Source organism: Phyllobates terribilis, unplaced genomic scaffold, assembly GCF_046119375.1.
Source record: "Phyllobates terribilis strain yellow unplaced genomic scaffold, ASM4611937v1 Scaffold_11__3_contigs__length_659146591, whole genome shotgun sequence".
NCBI lineage: Eukaryota > Metazoa > Chordata > Amphibia > Anura > Dendrobatidae > Phyllobates > Phyllobates terribilis.
This window is the reverse complement of record NW_027362771.1, coordinates 305922510-305945290: the sequence shown is the minus strand read 5'-3', so window position 1 is coordinate 305945290 and position 22781 is coordinate 305922510. Positions and strand designations below refer to the sequence as shown.

Here is a 22781-nt window from a genome sequence, read left to right as displayed (position 1 = left end):
CTCACTAACACGGTTCGCTGATTGGTCGCGGTCAATCAGCGATTTTGGCGCCAAATTTAAACACCGCTCTGCTGATTGGTCGAGGCCGGCGACCGCGACCAATCAGCAGAGCGGGGTTTAAATTTGGCCCCAAAGTCGCTGATTAGTCGCGTCTGACGGCCGCGACCAATCAGCAGAGCGTTGTTTAAATTTTGCGCCAAAATTGCTGATTGGTCGCGGCTGGCGGTCTTGACCAATCAGCAATTTTGGCGCCAAATTTAAACACCGCTCTGCTGATCGGTCGCGGCCGGCGACCAATCAGCGATTTTGGTGCCAAATTTAAACACCGCTCTGCTGATTGGTCGAGGCCGGCGACCGCGACCAATCAGCAGAGCGGGGTTTAAATTTGGCCCCAAAGTCGCTGATTAGTCGCGTCTGACGGCCGCGACCAATCAGCAGAGCGTTGTTTAAATTTTGCGCCAAAATCGCTGATTGGTCAAGACCGCCAGCCGCGACCAATCAGCGATTTTGGCGCCAAATTTAAACACCGCTCTGCTGATCGGTCGCGGCCGGCGACCAATCAGCGATTTTGGTGCCAAATTTAAACCCCGCTCTGTATCGCTCTGCTGATTGGTCGCGGTCGGCGGCCGCAACCAATCAGCAGTATTGGCGCCAAATTTAAACACCGCTCTGCTGATTGGTCGCGACTAATCAGAGATTTTGGTGCCAAATTTAAACACGCTCTCCAGTCCTCACTAACACGGTTCGCAGATTGGTCGCGGCCGCCGCCCGCGACCAATCACCGATATTGCCGCCAAATTTAAACACCGCTTTGCTGATTGGTCGTGGTTGCCTAACGCGACCAATCAGCGATTTGGGCGCCAAATTTAAACGCCACTCTGCTAATTGCGCCCCGTCGGCCGCATACCTATTCTAGAATACCCGATGTGTTCGAATCGGGCCACCATCTAGTCTACTATATAATCGGCTTATCCTCTCTGTCTGTCCGTCCAGGAAATCCCGCGTCGCTGATTGGTCCGGCCGCGGCCAATCAGCGATGCAGGATTTCAGAACAAGTCGGGAGATAGCAGGGCTGACTCCGCCCATGTGGTCATGTGACTCACCAACTGCCCATGACGTACTGAACATGTTTTGTCAGTCACAGTGTGTGATGTACTTCTGTCACGTTCAGTGAACACGTTCTGTCAGTCACAGTGTGGCGTACTTCTGTCACGTTTCATTCACCGTGGAGACCCCTGGCTGCAGCCGCAAATAGTCGTGATGTAAGCGGAAGCAAGAGCCGGCTGCAGCCGGGGGACTAACGTGCTGGCTGTGCGTGGTCAGCGATGTTGTCACAAGCCGTATTGACAACATGACGTAATTACAAAATTCATTAGGGGCCCCGGGGGGATACATTGGGGGGTTAATTTAAAGTAATGCACAACCCATTTAAACACTGCTTCACTGATTAGTCGCACCCGGTCGGCCACATACATATTCTAGAATACCCGATGCGTTAGAATCGGGCCACCATCTAGTATTTTATATTTGTCCAGTTTTAAGAACATACGGTAAATGGATTCATAGTAGTTACAAAAAGGATACTATTTAGTATGAGTGTGGTCAGAGCACTGTGAGCTGATAAATCCTTCATACTGGTTATATCATTGAATGATAAATCCACCACCTGAAAAAAAAGGATGAAAAAAAACATTATGTTACATATACACAAAATAACATAAAAATAAAATCAGAGATAGAAAGATATGAATAGATAGATAGATAGATAGATAGATAGATCTCAATGGCAGGGATATATTTCAGCAGACGGTAAATATATTTCCTGCACTGGATCGTTCCTTACCATCAAATTCTTGGGGGGGATGAAGTCAAAGAACGTGCTCAGCTTATTCTTTGAGGCATTTAGCTCAGTCAAGTATGGCATGAAACTGACACAAGACAAGTCTAGGAGGAAAAAATGGACACACTCATAAACACATGCCCATTAGCTTTATATAAGTTCTCTCGGTATGTATGCATACAACATACTGAAAATTGGTTGGTATGTCTTTCATGTCACTGCAAACCCATTGAGGGAGATTTATAATAATTAGCACAAAGGAAAAGTGGAAGAGACCCTCACAGAGACTGAAAACTTTGGCAGTGGTCCATGGAAAAATTAAATCTGTAATATAAGGGGTCGCCATTTCATCTGCAGCCAATGAAACATGGTGAAATGTTCCCTGATACATTAAGTCTCTGACACTAACAGGGGCCTAATAACAGATCGTTGGCCACCCTAATAGCATTGTATGCCTACCTGAATTAAACATTTTATCATTTTTTTAAGTAATATAAATGCTCCCCATTTAGATCATAGAAATTAATCAAAAGGGACGAGAAGCAAGCAGATGTTCAGGACAAGTCCCATTATATGTTTCAAGTTTGTGAAATGACCTACCAGCTTGTATCTAGTGGGGGAATTTATTTCTTAAATTGCCAAAAAAACAGCAGTAACCTAGTTTTACACATAAAACTCCATACACCCCCTTCCTTCTACCTCATTGCTCATGAGATCATATGAATTAACGTTTGCTGCAGACCAGTTTATGGACCAGCTTCTGCCCCCTAGATACATACCAGTGATTTCATTGCAAGACACATCCAACTTCTGTAGGTGGATGTAACTACATAGAATCTGAATATCAGATAATTTATGATCCTGAAAGAATAAGAATAACATATTACAAAAGGAAAATGTGTATGATATGAAAAAAAATGCAAAACATTCACAATTTAATGGGGCATTCTCATGTTATGAAATTGGTATTGTTAGAAAGCATGAAAATACAGTGGCATGTAAACGTTTGGGCACCCCAGGTCAAAATTACTGCTATTGAGAACAGTTAAGCAAGTTGAAGATGGAATGATCTCTAAAAAAAATAAAGGGAACACTACTTAAACAACAGAATATAACTCCAAGTAAATCAAACTTCTGTGAAATCAAACTGTCCACTTAGGAAGCAACACTGATTGACAATCAATTTCACATGCTGTTGTGCCAATGGAATAGACAATAGATGGAAATTATTGGCAATTATCAAGACACCCTCAATAAAGGAGTGGTTCTGCAGGTGGGGACCACAGACCACATCTCAGCACCAATGCTTTCTGGCTGACGTTTTGGTCACTTTTGAATGTTGGTTGTGCTTTCAGACTCATGGTAGCATGAGACGGACTCTACAACCCATAGAAGTTGCTCAGGTAGTGCAGCTCATCCAGGGTGGCACATCAATGCGAGCTGCGGCAAGAAGGTTTGCTGTGTCTGTCAACGTAGTGTCCAGAGGCTGGAGACGCTACCAGGAGAAAGGCCAGTGCACCAGGAGACGTGGAGGGGGAAGTAGGAGGGCAACAACCCAGCAGCAGGACCGCTACCTCCGCCTTTGTGCAAGGAGGAACAGGAGGAGCACTGCCAGAGCCCTGCAAAATGACCTCCAGCAGGCCACAAAAGTACATGTGTCTGCACAAACGGTTAGAAACCGACTCCATGAGGGTGATAAGAGCGCCTGACGTCCACAGATGTGTTTGTGCTCACAGCCCAACACACTGTGCAGGACGCTTGGCATTTGCCACAGAACACCAGGATTGGCAAAGTCGCCACTGGCGCCCTGTGCTCTTCACAGATGAAAGCAGGTTCACACTGAGCACATGTGACAGACGTGACAGAGTCTGGAGACGCCGTGGAGAGCGATCTGCTGCCTGCAACATCCTTCAGCCGTGGGTCAGTAATGGTGTGGGGTGGCATTTCTTTGGAGAGCCGCACAGCCCTCCATGCGCTCGCCAGAGGTAGCCTGACTGCCATTAGGTACCTAGATGAGATCCTCAGACTCCTTGTGAGACCATATGCTGGTGCGGTTGGCTCTGGGTTCCTCCTAATGCAGGATAATGCCAGACATCATGTGGCTGGAGTGTGTCAGCAGTTCCTGCAAGATGAAGGCATTGAAGCTATGGACTGGCCCGTCCGTTCCCCAGACCTGAACCCGATTGAGCACGTCTGGGACATCATGTCTCGCTCCATCCACCAACGTCACGTTGCACCACAGACTGTCCAGGAGTTGGCGGATGCTTTAGTCCAGGTCTGGGAGGAGATCCCACAGGAGACCATCCATAACCTCATCAGGCGTTATAGGAAGGTCATACAGGCACGTGGAGGCCACACACAATACTGGGCCTCATTTTGACTTGTTTTAAGGACATTACATCAAAGTTGGATTAGCCTGTAGTATGTTTTTCCACTTTAATTTTGGGGGTGACTCCAAATTCAGACCTCCATTGGTTAATAAATTTGATTTCCATTGATGATTTTTGTGTGATTTAAAACTATGAATTAACACATGTGGAATTATATACTTAACAAAAAAGTGTGAAACAACTGAAAATATGTCTTATATTCTAGGTTCTTCAAAGTAGCCACCTTTTGGTTTGATGACTGCTTTGCACACTCTTGACATTCTTTTGATGAGCTTCAAGAGGTAGTCACAGAAATGGTTTTCACTTCACAGGTGTGCCCTGTCAGGTTTAATAAGTGGGATTTCTTGCCTTATAAATGGGGTTGGGACCATCAGTTGTGTTGTGCAGAAGTCTGGTGCATACACAGCTGATAGTTCTATTGAATAGACAGTTAGAATTTGTATTATGGCAAGAAAAAAGCAGCTAAGTAAAGAAAAAGGAGTGGCCATCATTACTTTAAGAAATGAAGGTCAGTCAGTCCGAAAAATTGGGAAAACTTTGAATGTGTCCCCAAGTGCAGTTGCAAAAACCATCAAGCGCTACAAAGAAACTGGCTCACATGAGGACCGCCCCAGGAAAGGAAGACCAAGAGTCACCTCTGCTTCTGAGGATAAGTTTATCCGAGTCACCAGCCTCAGAAATCGCAGGTTAACAGCAGCTCAGATTAGAAACCAGGTCAATGCCACATAGAGTTCTAGCAGCAGACACATCTCTTCAACAACTGTCAAGAGGAGACTTTGTGCAGCAGGCCTTCATGGTAAAATAGCTGCTAGGAAACCACTGCTAAGGACAGGCAACAAGCAGAAGAGACTTGTTTGGGCTAAAGAACACAAGGAATGGACATTAGACCAGTGGAAATTTGAGCTTTGGTTCCAACCACCGTGTCTTTGTGCGACGCAGAAAAGGTGAACGGATGGACTCTACATACCTGGTTCCCACCATGAAGAATGGAGGAGGAGGTGTGATGGTGTAGGGGTGCTTTGCTGGTGACACTGTTGGGGATTTATTCAAAATTGAAGGCATACTGAACCAGCATGGCTACCACAGCATCTTGCAGCGGCATGCTATTCCATCCGGTTTGCGTTTAGTTGGACCATCATTTATTTTTCAACAGGACAATGACCCCAAACACACCTCCAGGCTGTGTAAGGGCTATTTGACCAAGAAGGAGAGTGATGGGGTGCTACGCCAGATGACCTGGCCTCCACAGTCACCAGACCTGAACCCAATCGAGATCGTTTGGGGTGAGCTGGACAGCAGAGTGAAGGCAAAAGGGCCAACAAGTGCTAAGCATCTCTGGGAACTCCTTCAAGATTGTTGGAAGACCATTTCTGGTGACTACCTCTTGAAGGTCATCAAGAGAATGCCAAGAGTGTGCAAAGCAGTCATCAAAGCAAAAGGTGGCTACTTTGAAGAACCTATAATATAAAACATATTTTCAGTTTCACACTTTTTTGTTAAGTATATAATTCCACATGTGTTAATTCAAACTTTTGATGCCTTCAGTGTGAATGTACAATTTTCATAGTCATGAAAATACAGAAGAATCTTTAAATGAGAAGGTGCGTCCAAACTTTTGGTCTGTACTGTATGTATATTTTATGTATTATTAAATAAAAATCATTATTTTAACATATGTGTGGTCATAGCTGTAGGATTGTGTGATAATTGCTATTTCTCTGGCCTACCTGCTTGCTGACAACTTTGTAGGCTTTATTTCCTCTCTGATGTCTTATGAAAATACTTGATCTATAGCTCAAATGAAATTAAACGAATGCAACATATTTTTAAGAATTTACAATATTTTCTATTTAGTGACAGTTGTACATGACATTAGAATTCCTCACTTGGTCTCTAGTGAGAAGAAATATTCCCTGGTGGTGCTCTCTGATGCCTTGGAAGCAAATTCAAAATAAATGATAACTTCTCTATTTTTAATATAACAATCACAGCAGAAGCTTTTTATGTCCCATGATTCCTCATGTATTTTTAGGTCACTGGAGGACACCGGTTTGGAACAAATTATGGTAAGGTCTTGTGGAAAGCCATATTTTAGATGCATTAAACCATTGGATTTGACATTACTCATTTTGACAGTCAGTTGTATTGAGATCGTATCAGCAGAACTGAACAGATTTTCAGAATTCATATTTGTATCCTAAAGCCTTATTTAATCTTTTGGCTTTTTCACTTTTCATATTCCTAATTACTTTCCAATCTACCTTTCACACATTTAGTCAATATTTGAATCTTATGTATGGAGCAAAAACAAACACTGGGCAATGCTCCATCACTAATGTATGACCTGAAATTCATAATGTATGGAAAAAACTGAGGATATTTTTCTATTCACTATACAAAATAAAAGATAAATGTTTCCAGAGTAGGAAAAACTACAATATATATATTTATTCTGTAATTTCAATAACTCAATAAATTGTTGCAGGAATTCTTCATCTAGAAAGTGTATGAGAGAAAGTCAATAAGTGAATCTTGGAAATTTTATTTGGAGTCAATTGCCCCCATCTTATTATAAGTTAGCAGCACAGCATCTAAGTAGGGAGCACACCTTTGGGTATAAAGTGTAACAATGACTTAAAAAGCGTTTTTTCCATCTTACTGTCATTTATATCATGTAGTTTTTCTTTTTTTTTGCCATAGTTCTCCAATGAATGAACTTGTGTTGTGGACAGTGAAGTGTGCCTTTCAGTTTTTCCACTACAGACATACAGTAATGGCCGAAAGTGTTGGCACCCTTGAAATTGTTCCAGAAAATGAATGAATTATTGCAATTGAACATGTTTTGTTATACACATGTTTATTTCCTTTGTGTGTATCGGAACAACACAAAAAAAAAACAGAGAAAAAAAAGTCAAATTGAGCATAATTTCATACAAAACCCCAAAAATGGGCCGTAAAAAAATTGTTGCCATTTTTCGTTCAAACTCACCTGTAGCAAGTAATAGGTCTGGCAAAATATGAAAATCACACCTGAAACCAGATAAAAAGGGGAGAAGTTGATTCAATCTTTGCACTGTGTGTCTTTGTGTGCCACACTAAGCATGGAGAACAGATAGAGGAGAAGAGAACTGTTTGAGGACTTGAAAACCAAAATTGTTGAACAATATCAACAATCTCAAGGTTACAAGTTCATCTCAAGAGATCTTGATGTTCCTTTGTCCACGGTGAGCAACATCAAGGAGTTTACAACCCATGGCACTGTAGCTAATCTAACTGGACGTGGACAGCAGAGAAAAATTGATGAAAGGTTGCAACGCAGAATAGTCCAGTTAGTGGATAAGTAGCCCGAAGCAAGTTCCAAAGATATTCAAGCTGTCCTGCAGGCTCAGGGTGCATTAGTGTCAGTGCGGACTATCTGTCGACATTTGAATGAAATGAAACGCTATGGAGGACCCCACTGCTGACACAGAGACATAAAAAAATCTAGACTGCAGTTTGCCAAAATGTACGCGAGTCAGGCAAAATCCTTCTGGGAAAGAGTCTTGGGGACAGATGAGACCAAGATAGAGCTTTTTGGTAAAGCACATTATTTTACTGTTTACCAAGAATGGAGGCCTACCAAGAAAAGAACACATCAAATATGGTGGAGGTTCAAAGATGTTTTGGAGTTGTTTTGCTGCATCTGGCACTGGGTGCCTAGACTGTGTACAAGGCTTCATGAAATCTGGAGATTACAAAAGGATTTTGGGTCGCAATGTAGTGCACAGTGTCAGAAAGCTGGGTTTGCATCCTAGGTCATGGGTCTTCCAGCAGGACAATGACTTCAAAAATACTTCAAGAAGCACCCAGAAATGGATGGAAACAAACCGTTAGAGAGTTCTGAAGTGGCCAGAAATGGGTCCGAATCTAAATCCCATTGAACACCTGTGGAGAGACCTGGAGCAGTTTGTAAAAGAAGAGTGGTGCAAAATTCCAGTTGAGAGATGTAAGAAGCTTGTTGATTGTTATAGCAAGTGATTGATTGCAGTTATTTATTCCAAAAGGGCGTACAACCAAATATTAAGTTGAGGGTGGCAACAATTTTGTTGGCCCAATTTTGGTGTTCTGTGTGAAATTATGTCCAATTTGCCTTTTTTTCCCTTTGTTTTTTGTGTTGTTCCAATACACACAAAGGAAATACACATGTGTATAACAAAACATGTGTAATTGCAATAATTTTGTGGGAGAAAAACTTAATTTTCTGGGACATTTTCAAGGGTGCCAACACTTTCGGCCATGACTGTATATGGCAAATCAGTATTATGGGCAGGGTGCACTAAATTGTCAATCTAAATCATATACATAATAAGGCATACTTATTACTTTCCATCTACACTCAGGGATGTGGTTGTATTGCGCTTTGTGTATTGTTTTAAATAATTTTATATTCCCTTGTTTGTCTATTGGTGTTAATAAAAATGTATTTTTTTTATCAATTAGGCGTGCACATCTGATATGTATTGGTCTTTTTCCTTCCTTCTGTATATGGCAAATCCATTGGCTATTAAAAAAGAATAATTGCAGATCCCACTTTTGGGCCTCCATCTATCATGAGAACATGACTCCCATACCCCATCAGGTGAACTGTCCACATGCTGCTTCCTGCCAGAACAGATTCAATGGAAAGGTTTCCATAATTAATGTCCATGCACTTTCTGGAAACAGCAAAGTGAAGCTTACTTGACTTTCTACATTTATGATATGTCCTATGACAAGTATTAATACTGCTGATACTTACGGACAAGTACAAATGCAGATAAACTTGCTCACTTCCAAGAGCTGAACGACCTAACATGGAGAGTCCTTCAGAAATCGTTTCCTCTTTTAGTACACCATCAAATTGCTCCTTATTGAAAAGAAAATAATCTCATTTAAGGCAGATTAGATCACATATTGCTGTAAACATTTCTGATAAATATTTAGAATATAATCTTATTTGATCGCCATTATCTTTGGTTAAAAAAAATCCTTAAATCCCAGGCTGCGATTTTCACCCCTTTATTCATTTTTAAATCCACACAGCCTTGTCGGTCTACTCCGTGGAGGTCCTCTGGAGGCGAAGCCACTACTAATGAGCCAGGTAAAACATGGACAGATGGAGGTAGAAAAGGAGGAAGACTACATGGATCACTACCTTAATAAGAGGCCTTCATCTGAACCGAAATTCAGAGTTCTACTAAGGGCTCATACCCATATGTGTGAAAAAAAAGTTCCAATATCTGGACCGAAAAAACGTACGAGTGTCATGCGATTTTCATGCGAGAGCAATGTGATTTTCTCACCTAGCAGCCGATTTACATCCAAATGCGATCAGATTGCAATGCGATTTTAACATGGACTCAATTACACAGTTTTCCAAGAAGATATTCTTCACTACATGATTATATATATGATAGATACATATACAGATAGATAGATACATAAATAAAAATATATACTTAGATATAAATATGTGAGATATATCTTCAGTGCTTTGCTTGTGTTAATTACTGTACATGTCATTTATTATTAAATTAAAGATTTTTAGAAAAAAAAATGGCGTGGGGTCGACCGTAATTTTATTAACCAACAGAGGGAAAGCAGACAGCTGGTGGCTTCCCAGGCTATTAATATCAGCTCTCAGCTGTATACTTAGCCTTTACTGCTTATTAAAATGGGGGACCCAAAACAAAAATTTAAGTGGGGTCCCCCTATTTTAACAACCAGCAAAGGCTAGGCAGACAGCTGAGGGCTGATATCAATAGTCTAGGAAGGGGCCCATGAATATTGGTCCCATCCCAGACTACAAATATCAGCTCTCAGCTGTCTGCCTTTCCCACGGAACGCGCACCGACGTCATTGAGATGATCGGAGTTCATTGGATATGAACTCCGATGACATTTCTGCCGCCACCGTGGGGACTTTCTAATGCTCGCGGTGACGTCAGTGAGGTGAACGGAGTTCATTGGATATGAACCCTGCTCAACTTCATCATGTCACTGCGAGTCAATGGGCTAGTAGAATAGAATATACATCACCTGCTGGTTAAATGGGAGGAGTGCAAGGTCAGACAGGAGGCAGTTACCTGTTCACACTTAGGATGTGCTGGTCAGTTTTCTTATTACATATTACTATAGGAGGTTGTAACTGCCTCCTGGCTGACCATGCACTCCTCCCATTTAACCAGCAGGTGATGTACAGTATATTCTATTCTACCAGCCCATTTAAATTGTAGGTGTTTTAGTCCAGAAGTGACACGTTTTGTCCAGAGTTGTAGGCTTGTAGCCGAAGAGAGGCATGTAGGCAGAGTAGTACCCATCACACGGGAGGTCACCTTGCAGCGGTTGATGGGCACACATGAATTGGCCAATTTATGAGCTAAGAACCTCCATTTTTTGTAAGTAAAGCTTACTGAGTAATAACACAGTTTAGATCAAATGTTTTTATTGTCTTTATGTATCTTAGCCATAATGGAGTGCTGCTGCTCTTTCTTTCTATATATATTCTATGTATATCTATCTATTCTCTCTCTTCTATAATGTCAGGTCCCGCTGTGATTTTACTGTACGCGGCTAATGAATTGTTGGGTTTTCAAGTAGACGGGTACATAAAAATCAGATGCCATTCGCATGGGCCGAGTGACGTGTGATTTTTTTCTCGCACCCATTGACTTGCATTGGCGAGTCTCGTCCGAGATACGCGGCAAATCGCAGCATGCTGCGATTTTTTTTTTCTCAGTCCAATTTCAGCTGAGAAAAAAATTGCAGATGAGATGTGCCTCATAGAATAACATTGGTTAGAGTGCAATCTGATTTTTTATCGGATTGCACTTGTCCATTTTTCTCAGATCAGTATGAGCCCTAAGGAACAGATACAGAACAGACATGTTTCGTCTTCATCCACTCAGAGGAGGTATAAACAAGAGAAAAGAAGTTGTCCACAATCTAGTTTTACGATAAAAAAAAACATGTCTCCTGGACAGGTTTAGCAATGAACATTATAAGATATTAAAGCCCACTTTTTTTTAGAACATCTTGAACGTCACTTGTACAACAATCATATTTATTGAAACCAGGAAAAAAACCATCGCGAAGCAAATCGTAAAGGCCCATCTCGTTTTTTAACTCAGATTTCAAAAGAGTTTAAAAAAAAAATATTGGCAAACCGACTCCAATCTGTTCTGCCAGGCATCATTACTCACATTACTTATTCACAAACTGGGCTCACCCTTGGATGATACCTCACATATAACATTAGAACAGCGACTGCAGCCATTCTTCATTCATGCAATACTACGCAAAACAGAAACATATCAGTCAGCTTGGACACTGATAAAGCTTTCGATCATGTTTCTTGGGCCCACACTAAAAGGATTATGACATTTTGATACTTTGGAAAGCACGTTTATGATGCAATTCAAGCCATTTACCCAAACCCAATGTCCATGAACAATCACCTCTCCCTTCCCTTGTCTAATAATAGAGGAACACATCAGTTGTCATCCCCGTTATTATTCAACCTAGACATTGACCCCGGCTTCATTCGCTGCAAGCCATTCATACATTAAGACGGGTTCTGTAGTGACCAAACTACTTGCTTTTCCACATGATACCCTTCTACGTATGGTCAATCTGAAGCAGGCAATATTTGGGGCCAGTGGCGTAGCTAGAGTCTGTAGAGTCTGATAGGACTAGTGCAAAATGTTGACTTGGGTATCCCCAGCATGTTGGTTAAATGTATGGGCCTTTGTAACATTTTAAATACTATAAAGACATATGTGTTGTTCCCCCACCCATTATGTAATAATGTCTCCCCATTCTGGGCCCCTTCAAGGTATATGTGTTCCCCATCCTGGGTCCATTCCTGGTATATATGTTTCCCATTCTGGTACATATGGCCCAATCCTGGGTTCCTTCCTGGTATATATGTCCCCCATCCTGGGCCCCTTCCTGGTATATGTGTTATATATGGCCCCCATTCTGGTATATATGCCCCCATCATGGGCCTCTTCCTGGTATATATTTCCCCTATCCTGGGCACCTTCCTGCTATATATGTCCACCATCCTGGAATACATGCCCCCGTCCAGGATTGCTCCCTGGTATATATGTCCCCCATAATGGCATATAAGCACCCATCTTGGGCCTCTTCCTGATATATATATTCCCCATAATGCTATATATGCCCCCATCCTGATCATCTTCCTGATATATATCCCCCATCCTGGTATACACAGTACAGACCAAAAGTTTGGACACACCTTCTCATTTAAAGATTTTTCTGTATTTTCATGACTATGAAAATTGTTCATTCACACTTAAGGCATCAAAACTATGAATTAACACATGTGGAATTATATAATTAACAAAAAAAGTGTGAAACAATGGAAAATATGTCTTATATTCTAGGTTCTTCAAAGTAGCCACCTTTTGCTTTGATGACTGCTTTGCACACTCTTGGCATTCTCTTGATGAGCTTCAAAAGGTAGTCACTGGAAATGGTTTTCACTTCACAGGTGTGCCCTGTCAGGTTTAATAAGTGGGATTTCTTGCCTTATAAATGGGGTTGGGACCATCAGTTGTGTTGTGCAGAAGTCTGGTGGATACACAGCTGATAGTCCTACTGAATAGACTGTTAGAATTTGTATTATGGCAAGAAAAAAGCAGCTAAGTAAAGAAAAAGGAGTGGCCATCATTACTTTAAGAAATGAAGGTCAGTCAGTCCGAAAAATTGGGAAAACTTTGAAAGTGTCCCCAAGTGCAGTTGCAAAAACCATCAAGCGCTACAAAGAAACTGGCTCACATGAGGACCGCCCCAGGAAAGGAAGACCAAGAGTCACCTCTGCTTCTGAGGATAAGTTTATCCGAGTCACCAGCCTCAGAAATTGCAGGTTAACAACAGCTCAGATTAGAGACCAGGTCAATGCCACACAGAGTTCTAGCAGCAGACACATCTCTTCAACAACTGTTAAGAGCAGACTTTGTGCAGCAGGCCTTCATGGTAAAATAGTTGCTAGGAAACCACTGCTAAGGACAGGCAACAAGCAGAAGAGACTTGTTTGGGCTAAAGAAGACAAGGAATGGACATTAGACCAGTGGAAATCTGTGCTTTGGTCTGATGAGTCCAAATTTGAGATGTTTGGTTCCAACCACCGTGTCTTTGTGCGACGCAGAAAAGGTGAACGGATGGACTCTGCATGCCTGGTTCCCACCGTGAAGCATGGAGGAGGAGGTGTGATGGTGTGGGGGTGCTTTGCTGGTGACACTGTTGGGGATTTATTCAAAATTGAAGGCATACTGAACCAGCATGGCTACCACAACATCTTGCAGCGGCATGCTATTCCATCCGGTTGGCGTTTAGTTGGACCATCATTTATTTTTCAACAGGACAATGACCCCAAACACACCTCCAGGCTGTGTAAGGGCTATTTGACCAAAAAGGAGAGTGATGGGGTGCTACACCAGATGACCTGGCCTCCACAGTCACCAGACCTGAACCAAATCGAGATGTTTTGGGGTGAGATGGACCGCAGAGTGAAGGCAAAAGGGCCAACAAGTGCTAAGCATCTCTGGGAACTCCTTCAAGATTTTTGGAAGACCATTTCCGGTGACTACCTCTTGAAGCTCATCAAGAGAATGCCAAGAGTGTGCAAAGCAGTCATCAAAGCAAAAGGTGGCTAGTTTGAAGAACCTAGAATCTAAGACATATTTTCAGTTGTTTCACACTTTTTTGTTAAGTATACAATTCCACATGTGTTAATTCATAGTTTTGATGCCTTCAGTGTGAATGTACAATTTTCATAGTCAAGAAAATACAGAAAAATCTTTAAATGAGAAGGTGTGTCCAAACTTTTGGTCTGTACTGTATGTACCCCATCCTAGGCCCCTTCCAGGTATAAATGTCCCACATCCTGTTATATAAGCCTCCATCCTGGGGCTCTTCCTGGTATATATGTCCCCCATCCTAGGCCTCTTCCAGGTATAAATGTCCCCCATCCTGGTATATAAGCCCCCATCCTGGGCCTCTTCTTTGTATACATGTCACCCATCTTGATATATATGTCATGTCACCCATACTGGGCCTTTTCATGTTATATATGTCCCCTATTCTTAGTTCCTTCCTGTTACATACTGTGCCTACAAGTAGTATTCAACCCCCTGCAGATTTAGCTGGTTTGATAAGATGCAAATAAGTTAGAGCCTTCAAACTGCAAACGAGAGTAGGTTTTATGAACAGAAGCATAAATCTTACAAACCAAAAAGTTATGTTGCTCAGTTGAATTTTATTAAATTTTAAACATAAAAGTGTGGGTCAATTATTATACAACCCCTATGTTTAATATTTTGTGGAATAACCCTTGTTTGCAATTACAGCTAATAATCGTCTTTTATAAGACCTCATCAGGCCGGCACAGGTCTGTGGAGTTATCTTGGCCCACTCCTCCATGCAGATCTTCTCCAAGTTATCTAGGTTCTTTGGGTGTCTCATGTGGACTTTATTCTTGAGCTCCTTCCACAAATTTTCAATTGGGTTAAGGTCAGGAGACTCACTAGGCCACTCCAACACCTTGACTTTTTCCCTCTTGAACCAGGCCTTGGTTTTCTTGGCTGTGTGCTTTGGGTCGTTGTCTTGTTGGAAGATGAAATTACGACCCATCTTAAGATCCTTGATGGAGGAGCGGAGGTTCTTGGCCAAAATCTCCAGGTAGGCCGTGCTATCCATCTTCCCATGGATGCGGACCACATGGCCAGGCCCCTTGGCAGAGAAATAGCCCCACAGCATGATGCTGCCACCACCATGCTTGACTGTAGGGATGGTATTCTTGGGGTCGTATGCAGTGCCATCCAGTCTCCAAACGTCACGTGTGTGGTTGGCACCAAAGATCTCGATCTTGGTCTCATCAGACCATAGAACCTTGAACCAGTCTGTCTCAGAGTCCTCCAAGTGATCATGAGCAAACTGTAGACGAGCCTTGACATGACGCTTTGAAAGTAAAGGTACCTTACGGGCTCGTCTGGAACGGAGACCATTGCGGTGGAGTACGTTACTTATGGTATTGACTGAAACCAATGTCCCCACTGCCATGAGATCTTCCCGGAGCTCCTTCCTTGTTGTCCTTGGGTTAGCCTTGACTCTTCGGACAAGCCTGGCCTCGGCACGGGAGGACACTTTCAAAGGCTGTCCTGGCCGTGGAAGGCTAACAGTAGTTCCATAAGCCTTCCACTTACGGATGATGCTCCCAACAGTGGAGACAGGTAGGCCCAACTCCTTGGAAAGGGTTTTGTACCCATTGCCAGCCTTGTGACCCTCCACGATCTTGTCTCTGATGGCCTTGGAATGCTCCTTTGTCTTTCCCATGTTGACCATGTCTGAGTGCTGTTCACAAGTTTGGGGAGGGTCTTCAATAGTCAGAAAAGGCTGGCAAAAGAGATCTTTAATCCACACATGTGAAGCTCATTATTCTTGGAGCCTGAACTACTTCTTAATACTTTTGGGGGACCAAACTGAATTCTTGTGGTTTGAGGGGTTGAATAATAAATGACACTCTGAATTAACTTTTAACATTTAAAAAAAAAAAAAAAAAATTGCTGCAGTGCATTTCCCACTTCCAGGCTGATCTACAGTACAAATGTCACAATGCCAAGTTAATTCCGCATGTGTCAACCAGCTAAATCTGTAGGGGGTTGAATACTACTTGTAGGCACTGTATGTCCCTGTTTTACGGCTGTTCCCCAACGCAAAAAAACCAAAAAATATTCTACTCCCCTTCCCCACTCCCACGTTTGTAGCTGGCTGCTATGGGCAACTTATGGATGTCAGTGGCGTGCACCACCTACCGACGTCAGCTGACGGTCTCTGATTGGCTGGCGGCATGAATTACAGTTCAAGGACCCGGTGGGTCTCTGCGCCGCAATACATTTCAGCAGAATGCTGGCATCTGCGGGTCCCCCTCCCACATGAGCCCGGTCACGAAAGCACACTCTGCGATCACTATTTTTACGTCTCTGCTTGGGGTTATATCTATGATTGAGTTCTTTACTAGGATGTCAGTATTTAACGAGTAACCATAGATTACATTTTTATTTCATAATTCAATATTCCACATGAAAATAAGCAGCTGTGTAATATATCTTATCAGAGAGATCTGCTTCTTTCTTTGCCAGAATTAATCAGTCATTAACAAAATTCTCAATTCTGAGGTAAAATCTGTATTCAGTGAGCACACACCTTCCCATTACTGAGACTGGAGATGGCAGCTGCTACTGATACAATCCTATGCAGACAGGAGGAGGGAGGAGCTTTGTCTCAAAGGTAAATTTAGAAACATTTGAAGCACTGCTTAAATTTTGGGCAGCTAAAAAAATGTTGTGGCACCTTCTTTCCATTTCAATGGAGCCCGCCTGCCTAACAGTGTGCATGTGCGGTGCCCGCCTGCCTAACAGTGTGCATGTGCGGTGCCCGCCTGCCTAACAGTGTGCATGTGCGGTGCCCGCCTGCCTAACAGTGTGCATGTGCGGTGCCCGCCTGCGTAACAGTCTGCATGTGCGGTGCCCGCCTGCGTAACAGTCTGCATGTGCGGTGCCCGCCTGCGTAACAGTCTGCATGTGCGGTGCCCGCCTGCGTAACAGTCTGCATGTGCGGTGCCCGCCTGCGTAACAGTCTGCATGTGCGGTGCCCGCCTGCGTAACAGTCTGCATGTGCGGTGCCCGCCTGCGTAACAGTCTGCATGTGCGGTGCCCGCCTGCGTAACAGTCTGCATGTGCGGTGCCCGCCTGCGTAACAGTCTGCATGTGCGGTGCCCGCCTGCGTAACAGTCTGCATGTGCGGTGCCCGCCTGCATAACAGTCTGCATGTGCGGTGCCCGCCTGCATAACAGTCTGCATGTGCGGTGCCCGCCTGCATAACAGTCTGCATGTGCGGTGCCCGCCTGCATAACAGTCTGCATGTGCGGTGCCCGCCTGCATAACAGTCTGCATGTGCGGTGCCCGCCTGCATAACAGTCTGCATGTGCGGTGCCCGCCTGCATAACAGTCTGCATGTGCGGTGCCCGCCTGCATAACAGTCTGCATGTGCGGTGCCCGCCTGCATAACAGTCTGCATGTGCGGTGCCCGCCTGCATAACAGTCTGCATGTGCGGTGCCCGCCTGCATAACAGTCTGCATGTGCGGTGCCCGCCTGTATAACAGTCTGCATGTGCGGTGCCCGCCTGTATAACAGTCTGGATGTGCGGTGCCCGCCTGTATGACAATGTGCATGAGCAGTGCCCGCCTGTATGACAATGCGCATGAGCAGGGCACGCCTGTATGACAATGTGCATGAGCAGTGCTCGCCTGTATGACAATGTGCATGAGCAGGGCACGCCTGTATGACAATGTGCATGAGCAGGGCACGCCTGTATGACAATGTTGCATGAGCAGGGCACGCCTGTATGACAATGTGCATGAGCAGGGCACGCCTGTATGACAATGTGCATGAGCAGGGCACGCCTGTATGACAATGTGCATGAGCGGTGCCTGCCTGCCTGTATGACAATGTGTATGAGCGGTGCTCGTCTGTATGACAATGTGTATGAGCGGTGCCCACCTGTATGACAATCTATACGAGCGGTGCCCGCCTGTATGACAATGTGTATGAGCGGTGCCCGCCTGAACAACAATGTGTATAAATGGTGGTTGCCTGAACAAAAGTCTGTATAAGCTGTGCCCACCAGTAAAACAATGTGTAATGATGGTACACGCCTGTATAACAGTCTGTATGAGTGGCGCTCGCCTGTATAACAGTCTGTACCACCGGTGCAAGCTTCTATAACAATGTGTATGAGCAATGCCCGCCTGCATAAGTGTTGCCATCCCGTATAACAGTCTGTACCGGTGGTGCCAGCCTGTATAACAATGTGTATGAGCGGGGCCTGCCTGTATAACAGTCTGTAACAGTGGTGCAAGCTTGTATAACAATGTGTATGAGCGGTGACCGCCTATAAACAGTCTGTATGTTGCTACCCCGCTATATGTGTTGCTACCCTGTATAAAAGTCTGTACCAGTGGTGCCAGCCAGTATAACAATGTGTATGAACTGGGCCCGTCTGTATAACAGTTTGTATAAGCTTTTCCCCCTGTATAACAGTCTGTACCAACGGTGGCTGCTTGTATAACAGTCTGTACCAGCGGTGGCTGCTTGTATAACAGTCTGTACCAGCGGTGGCTGCTTGTATAACAGTTTGTATGAGTGTTGATCCCTGTATAACAGTCAGTACCAGCGGTGGCTGCTTGTATAACAGCCTGTATAAGAGTTGCCCCCTTTATAACAGACTGTATAAGAGTTGCCACCCTGCGACCGCCTGTGCAAGTGGCGCCCGTCTGTGCAACCGCCTGTGCGAGCGGCGCCCGCCTGTGCAACCGCCTGTGCGAGCGGCGCCCGCCTGTGCAACCGCCTGTGCGAGCGGCGCCCGCCTGTGCAACCGCCTGTGCGAGCGGCGCCCGCCTGTGCAACCGCCTGTGCGAGCGGCGCCCGCCTGTGCAACCGCCTGTGCGAGCGGCGCCCGCCTGTGCAACCGCCTGTGCGAGCGGCGCCCGCCTGTGCAACAGTCTGTGCGAGCGGCGCCCGCCTGTGCAACAGTCTGTACCAGCGGCGCCCGCCTGTGCAACAGTCTGTACCAGCGGCGCCCGCCTGTGCAACAGTCTGTACCAGCGGCGCCCGCCTGTGCAACAGTCTGTACCAGCGGCGACCGCCTGTGCAACAGTCTGTACCAGCGGCGACCGCCTGTGCAACAGTCTGTACCAGCGGCGACCGCCTGTGCAACAGTCTGTACCAGCGGCGACCGCCTGTGCAACAGTCTGTACCAGCGGCGACCGCCTGTGCAACAGTCTGTACCAGCGGTGCCCGCCTGTGCAACAGTCTGTATACCAGTTGCCCGCCTGTGCAACAGTCTGTATACCAGTTGCCCGCCTGTGCAACAGTCTGTATACCAGTTGCCCGCCTGTGCAACAGTCTGTATACCAGTTGCTCGCCTGTGCAACCGTCTGTATACCAGTTGCCCGCCTGTGCAACAGTCTGTATACCAGTTGCCCGCCTGTGCAACAGTCTGTATACCAGTTGCCCGCCTGTGCAACAGTCTGTATACCAGTTGACCCGCCTGTGCAACAGTCTGTATACCAGTTGCCCACCTGTGCAACAGTCTGTGTGGGTGGTGCCCGCCTGTGCAACAATGTTTATGACCACTGATTCAGTCACAGACAATAGTGAGATCTAGTCCTATATTCTACCACTACCAGCAGACCCTCCAATCTGAGACTTGTAGGTCCCCACCTTTCAGGGATCGCAGCTGGTAACTGTTCGCATAGATCCAGCACAGACAGTGTCTTACCTCCATCTTGCCCTCCTCGTCTTCCTCGCTGCTGTCACTGTCAGACTCCCTGGGGTCCGCACAGTAGTCAGGACTGGGAGTCCCCCAGCTCCCTGCGCTCCTCGCTCGCTGCTCAGTCTCCATCTCTGGGGGCCTAATGTGGGAGAAGTCTTCCTGAAACCTCGGACTGAGCACCGCCACCGCCATGGTCCTCGCCACAGGCCCACAGTCTCCGGTACAGCGTCTAAGTTCACTGTGCTGCCGGGAAACGGGACGCCCTACTGTCCGCCGCCATGTTGTATACACACTGGTTACTAGGCGACTAGACCCTGGGGCGTGTCTGCAGAGCAAAGTATGCCGGGAATTGTAGTTTTACTCCCCAGCAAGCGGTAACGCTGTACTTGTATATGTGTGGTGAAGTAGTGTGCACATGACGGGAGGAGCTGAGAGGAAGCTCTGGGGACACTTTGGGACATTTGTAGACATGTGTGACTGGTAAATGAAGCTGCTTACCTCAGAAAAGGGCCCATGTGCAAGAACAATATATGGGGCTTAGCAGCCCAAGAGCTCCTAAAAATGCAAAATTGCACCTGCTTTGGACGTTGAAATGGGCCCCCCTTACGTTTTGGGCCCCTGTGTGCGGGTATTAAATGCTCCTATTATCCACCAGGTACCTAGACTCCTATAGGACTCGGTATACCATAAACTTCACCATGCAAGGTGCTGCTGACACCTTGCTGTCCATTCTTATAGATTCCTTGAAATTTGTCAGGAAAAATAGCCTCACATGCAGCAAAAATGTTCTCCTCAAGGCACGGACCCCTCGGCAGAGCCTGTTAGACCCCCCGGGACTGAGGGACAATAGGGTCCTTTGGGCGCTGGTGCTCTAGGTTTATATAGGCCCCTCATCGATTTCAACATTTCCTCAGCCCATAGATTCGCATTGGGGCCTGGTTTTGGCGGCACGAGCTGTGGGATTTATTGATCCCAGTCTGGAATCCTCACCGCTTACTAATCTCATTTGTTTGGGAGGCTAAGAGACCAAAAACAGCAATTCTGACAAATATGCTCTTTTATTTCTTGGATTTTCCCAGAAAAGTAGCTTGATTAGAATCTATATACAATTGTATATGCATGGATGTGTGTAGATAGATATGTATAGATAGCTCTATCTATACAGATATATCTAAGTTTACATATACACACACACACAACTTTTTATTCCACGTATTTCTCTTTTTTTTTGTACTCACCCTAGGGGAGTGTCTATAATATTGCAGTATATTATGTAAAATTCTCCCATAATATCCAACCACAGGCTAATTTGGCATCATGCTATTTCCCCTAAAAGCAAAAGTCACAAAACAAGATAAAACACCAAAAAGTTGCTTCTGGAGCAAAAACATCAGTAATTTCCTCATAAAAAAAGCTTGGTGGTTTCACACGCATCTAAAAGATGTTGTGTGCACATATGCTAAGGCTGCATTCACACATCCTTGTGAAATGGCCGTGTGGCGTCTGATCTCTTCTCAGACAACACACAGACCCATAGTGTTTCATGGATCAAGTTGATGGGGATCCATGAGAGACGGATGTAAATCAAATGTTTTCCGATTTGCTTCTGTGTCTCACAAATCAAGTTGAATAACAACGTCACCCACTAGGGATTTTTTTTTATTGACCTGGAAGTAAAAAAAATGAAAGAGAAAAATAAAGAAGCCACTAGGATGACACCTAAAAAAAAAATCAGTCCATTTCTCTGAGGTGTAACACTCAGCGGTGTGAATGCAGCCTAAATCCAACTGATTGATCCCTTTTCTTCCGTAATCCGTTGGTATCCACTGAATGAGTCTAGAGGCCCCTATAGACATTAGCTGGTTGGTCATCTGTCCAACTAAAATTATCCGGCTCAGCCACAATACATCTAATGTTTTTGGCCGTTTTTATGCAATTTTTGCAAAACTTTACACTTTGATGCACAATGACAAGAAAACAGTCATAATTGTAAAGTGCCTGTATTACACAGACTCATCTTGCAGGGTAAGCATGGAGTACGGTATATACAATTCTTTGCAGTTCATTATTGACTTATTCCATCTGATATTACTATTTATGCAATTGTCTGAAATAAAAGACTTTCCTTAATGTACCCAGGTATGCTGTGGTTCTCGATGATTAAGACTGGCATAATGCTTTCAGTGGGATTGTTAATCAACATGTGGTTCTTCATTGACTTGCAAATTTGATTGCTCAGATACATCCATTATTTATACACTAGTCAATTTTCATATTAGACCTGTAATGCACTGAATAGTGTTCTGTGCAGAAATTAATAATGAGTTGTACATCGTGACTTCTGACACTCATTTTTGCTGATATAGAAAATGAATTCTGCATTTTTTTTGCACAAATTAAAGCAAATGCTTTGTTCAAATGTGTTTAAAAAGTTATTCCTAAAATACTTAGGTATCCCCTAGCCACAGGATAGAGGATAACTAACTGATCGCTCCAGGTCTAACTGCTGGAACCCTGAGCACCAAGAACAGGGTTCTGGAACCTGGGAGCCCAACTTTGAATGGAGATGAGGTGCACGTACTTGACCATTGTCAATTATAGTCTATGAGCACTGTACTCTGCTTTCTTCAGTCTCATAGACAATGAATGCAGGAGAGGTGCTGTTGATTTACCATTGTCAATCCTAGTCTATGAGCACTGTACTCTGCTTTCTTCAGTCCTAGAGACAATGAATGGAGAGGAGGTGTGCGTGCTTGACCATTGTATATGGGAATTGTACTCTGCTTTCTTCAGTCCTTTAGACAATGGAGAGGAGGTGCACGTGCTTGACCATTGTCTATGGGTATTGTACTCTGCTTTCTTCAGTCCTACAGACAATGAATGGAGAGGAGGTGCACGTGCTTGACCATTGTCTATGGGTATTGTACTCTGCTTTCTTCAGTCCTACAGACAATGAATGGAGAGGAGGTGTGCATGCTTGACCATTGTCGATCATAGTCTAAGAGCACTGTAGTCGGCTTTCTTCAGTCCTGCAGACTGTATGTAAAATACATCAGATTTTCAGCAAGGACATACGCATACGAAATTCCGCTGTGTTTCTTGGGAACTTAGCCCAAGATGGCAGTGTTTCCTACTATACTTGTATGACAGTAGGTTTTCCATGTGGTGCAGACCTA

The 22781-nt window shown here is 44.5% G+C and overlaps 1 protein-coding gene across 2 annotated transcripts in view; it reads right to left on the bottom strand.

Moving 5' to 3' along the window:
- The window catches only part of LRGUK (leucine rich repeats and guanylate kinase domain containing), a 90696-nt gene extending 70781 nt beyond the window's left edge, over positions 1 to 19915 (bottom strand). For both annotated transcript variants that reach the window (XM_073652486.1, XM_073652488.1), the window contains exons 1-5: positions 19612 to 19915; positions 9008 to 9115; positions 2620 to 2701; positions 1844 to 1944; positions 1585 to 1666 (exon numbers count right to left, since the gene is read on the bottom strand). In XM_073652486.1, coding sequence (XP_073508587.1) covers positions 1585 to 1666; positions 1844 to 1944; positions 2620 to 2701; positions 9008 to 9115; positions 19612 to 19797 — 559 coding nt within the window. In that variant the 5' untranslated portion in view covers positions 19798 to 19915. The remainder of the gene's footprint in view (positions 1 to 1584; positions 1667 to 1843; positions 1945 to 2619; positions 2702 to 9007; positions 9116 to 19611) is intronic.
- Positions 19916 to 22781: the final 2866 nt, after the last annotated feature.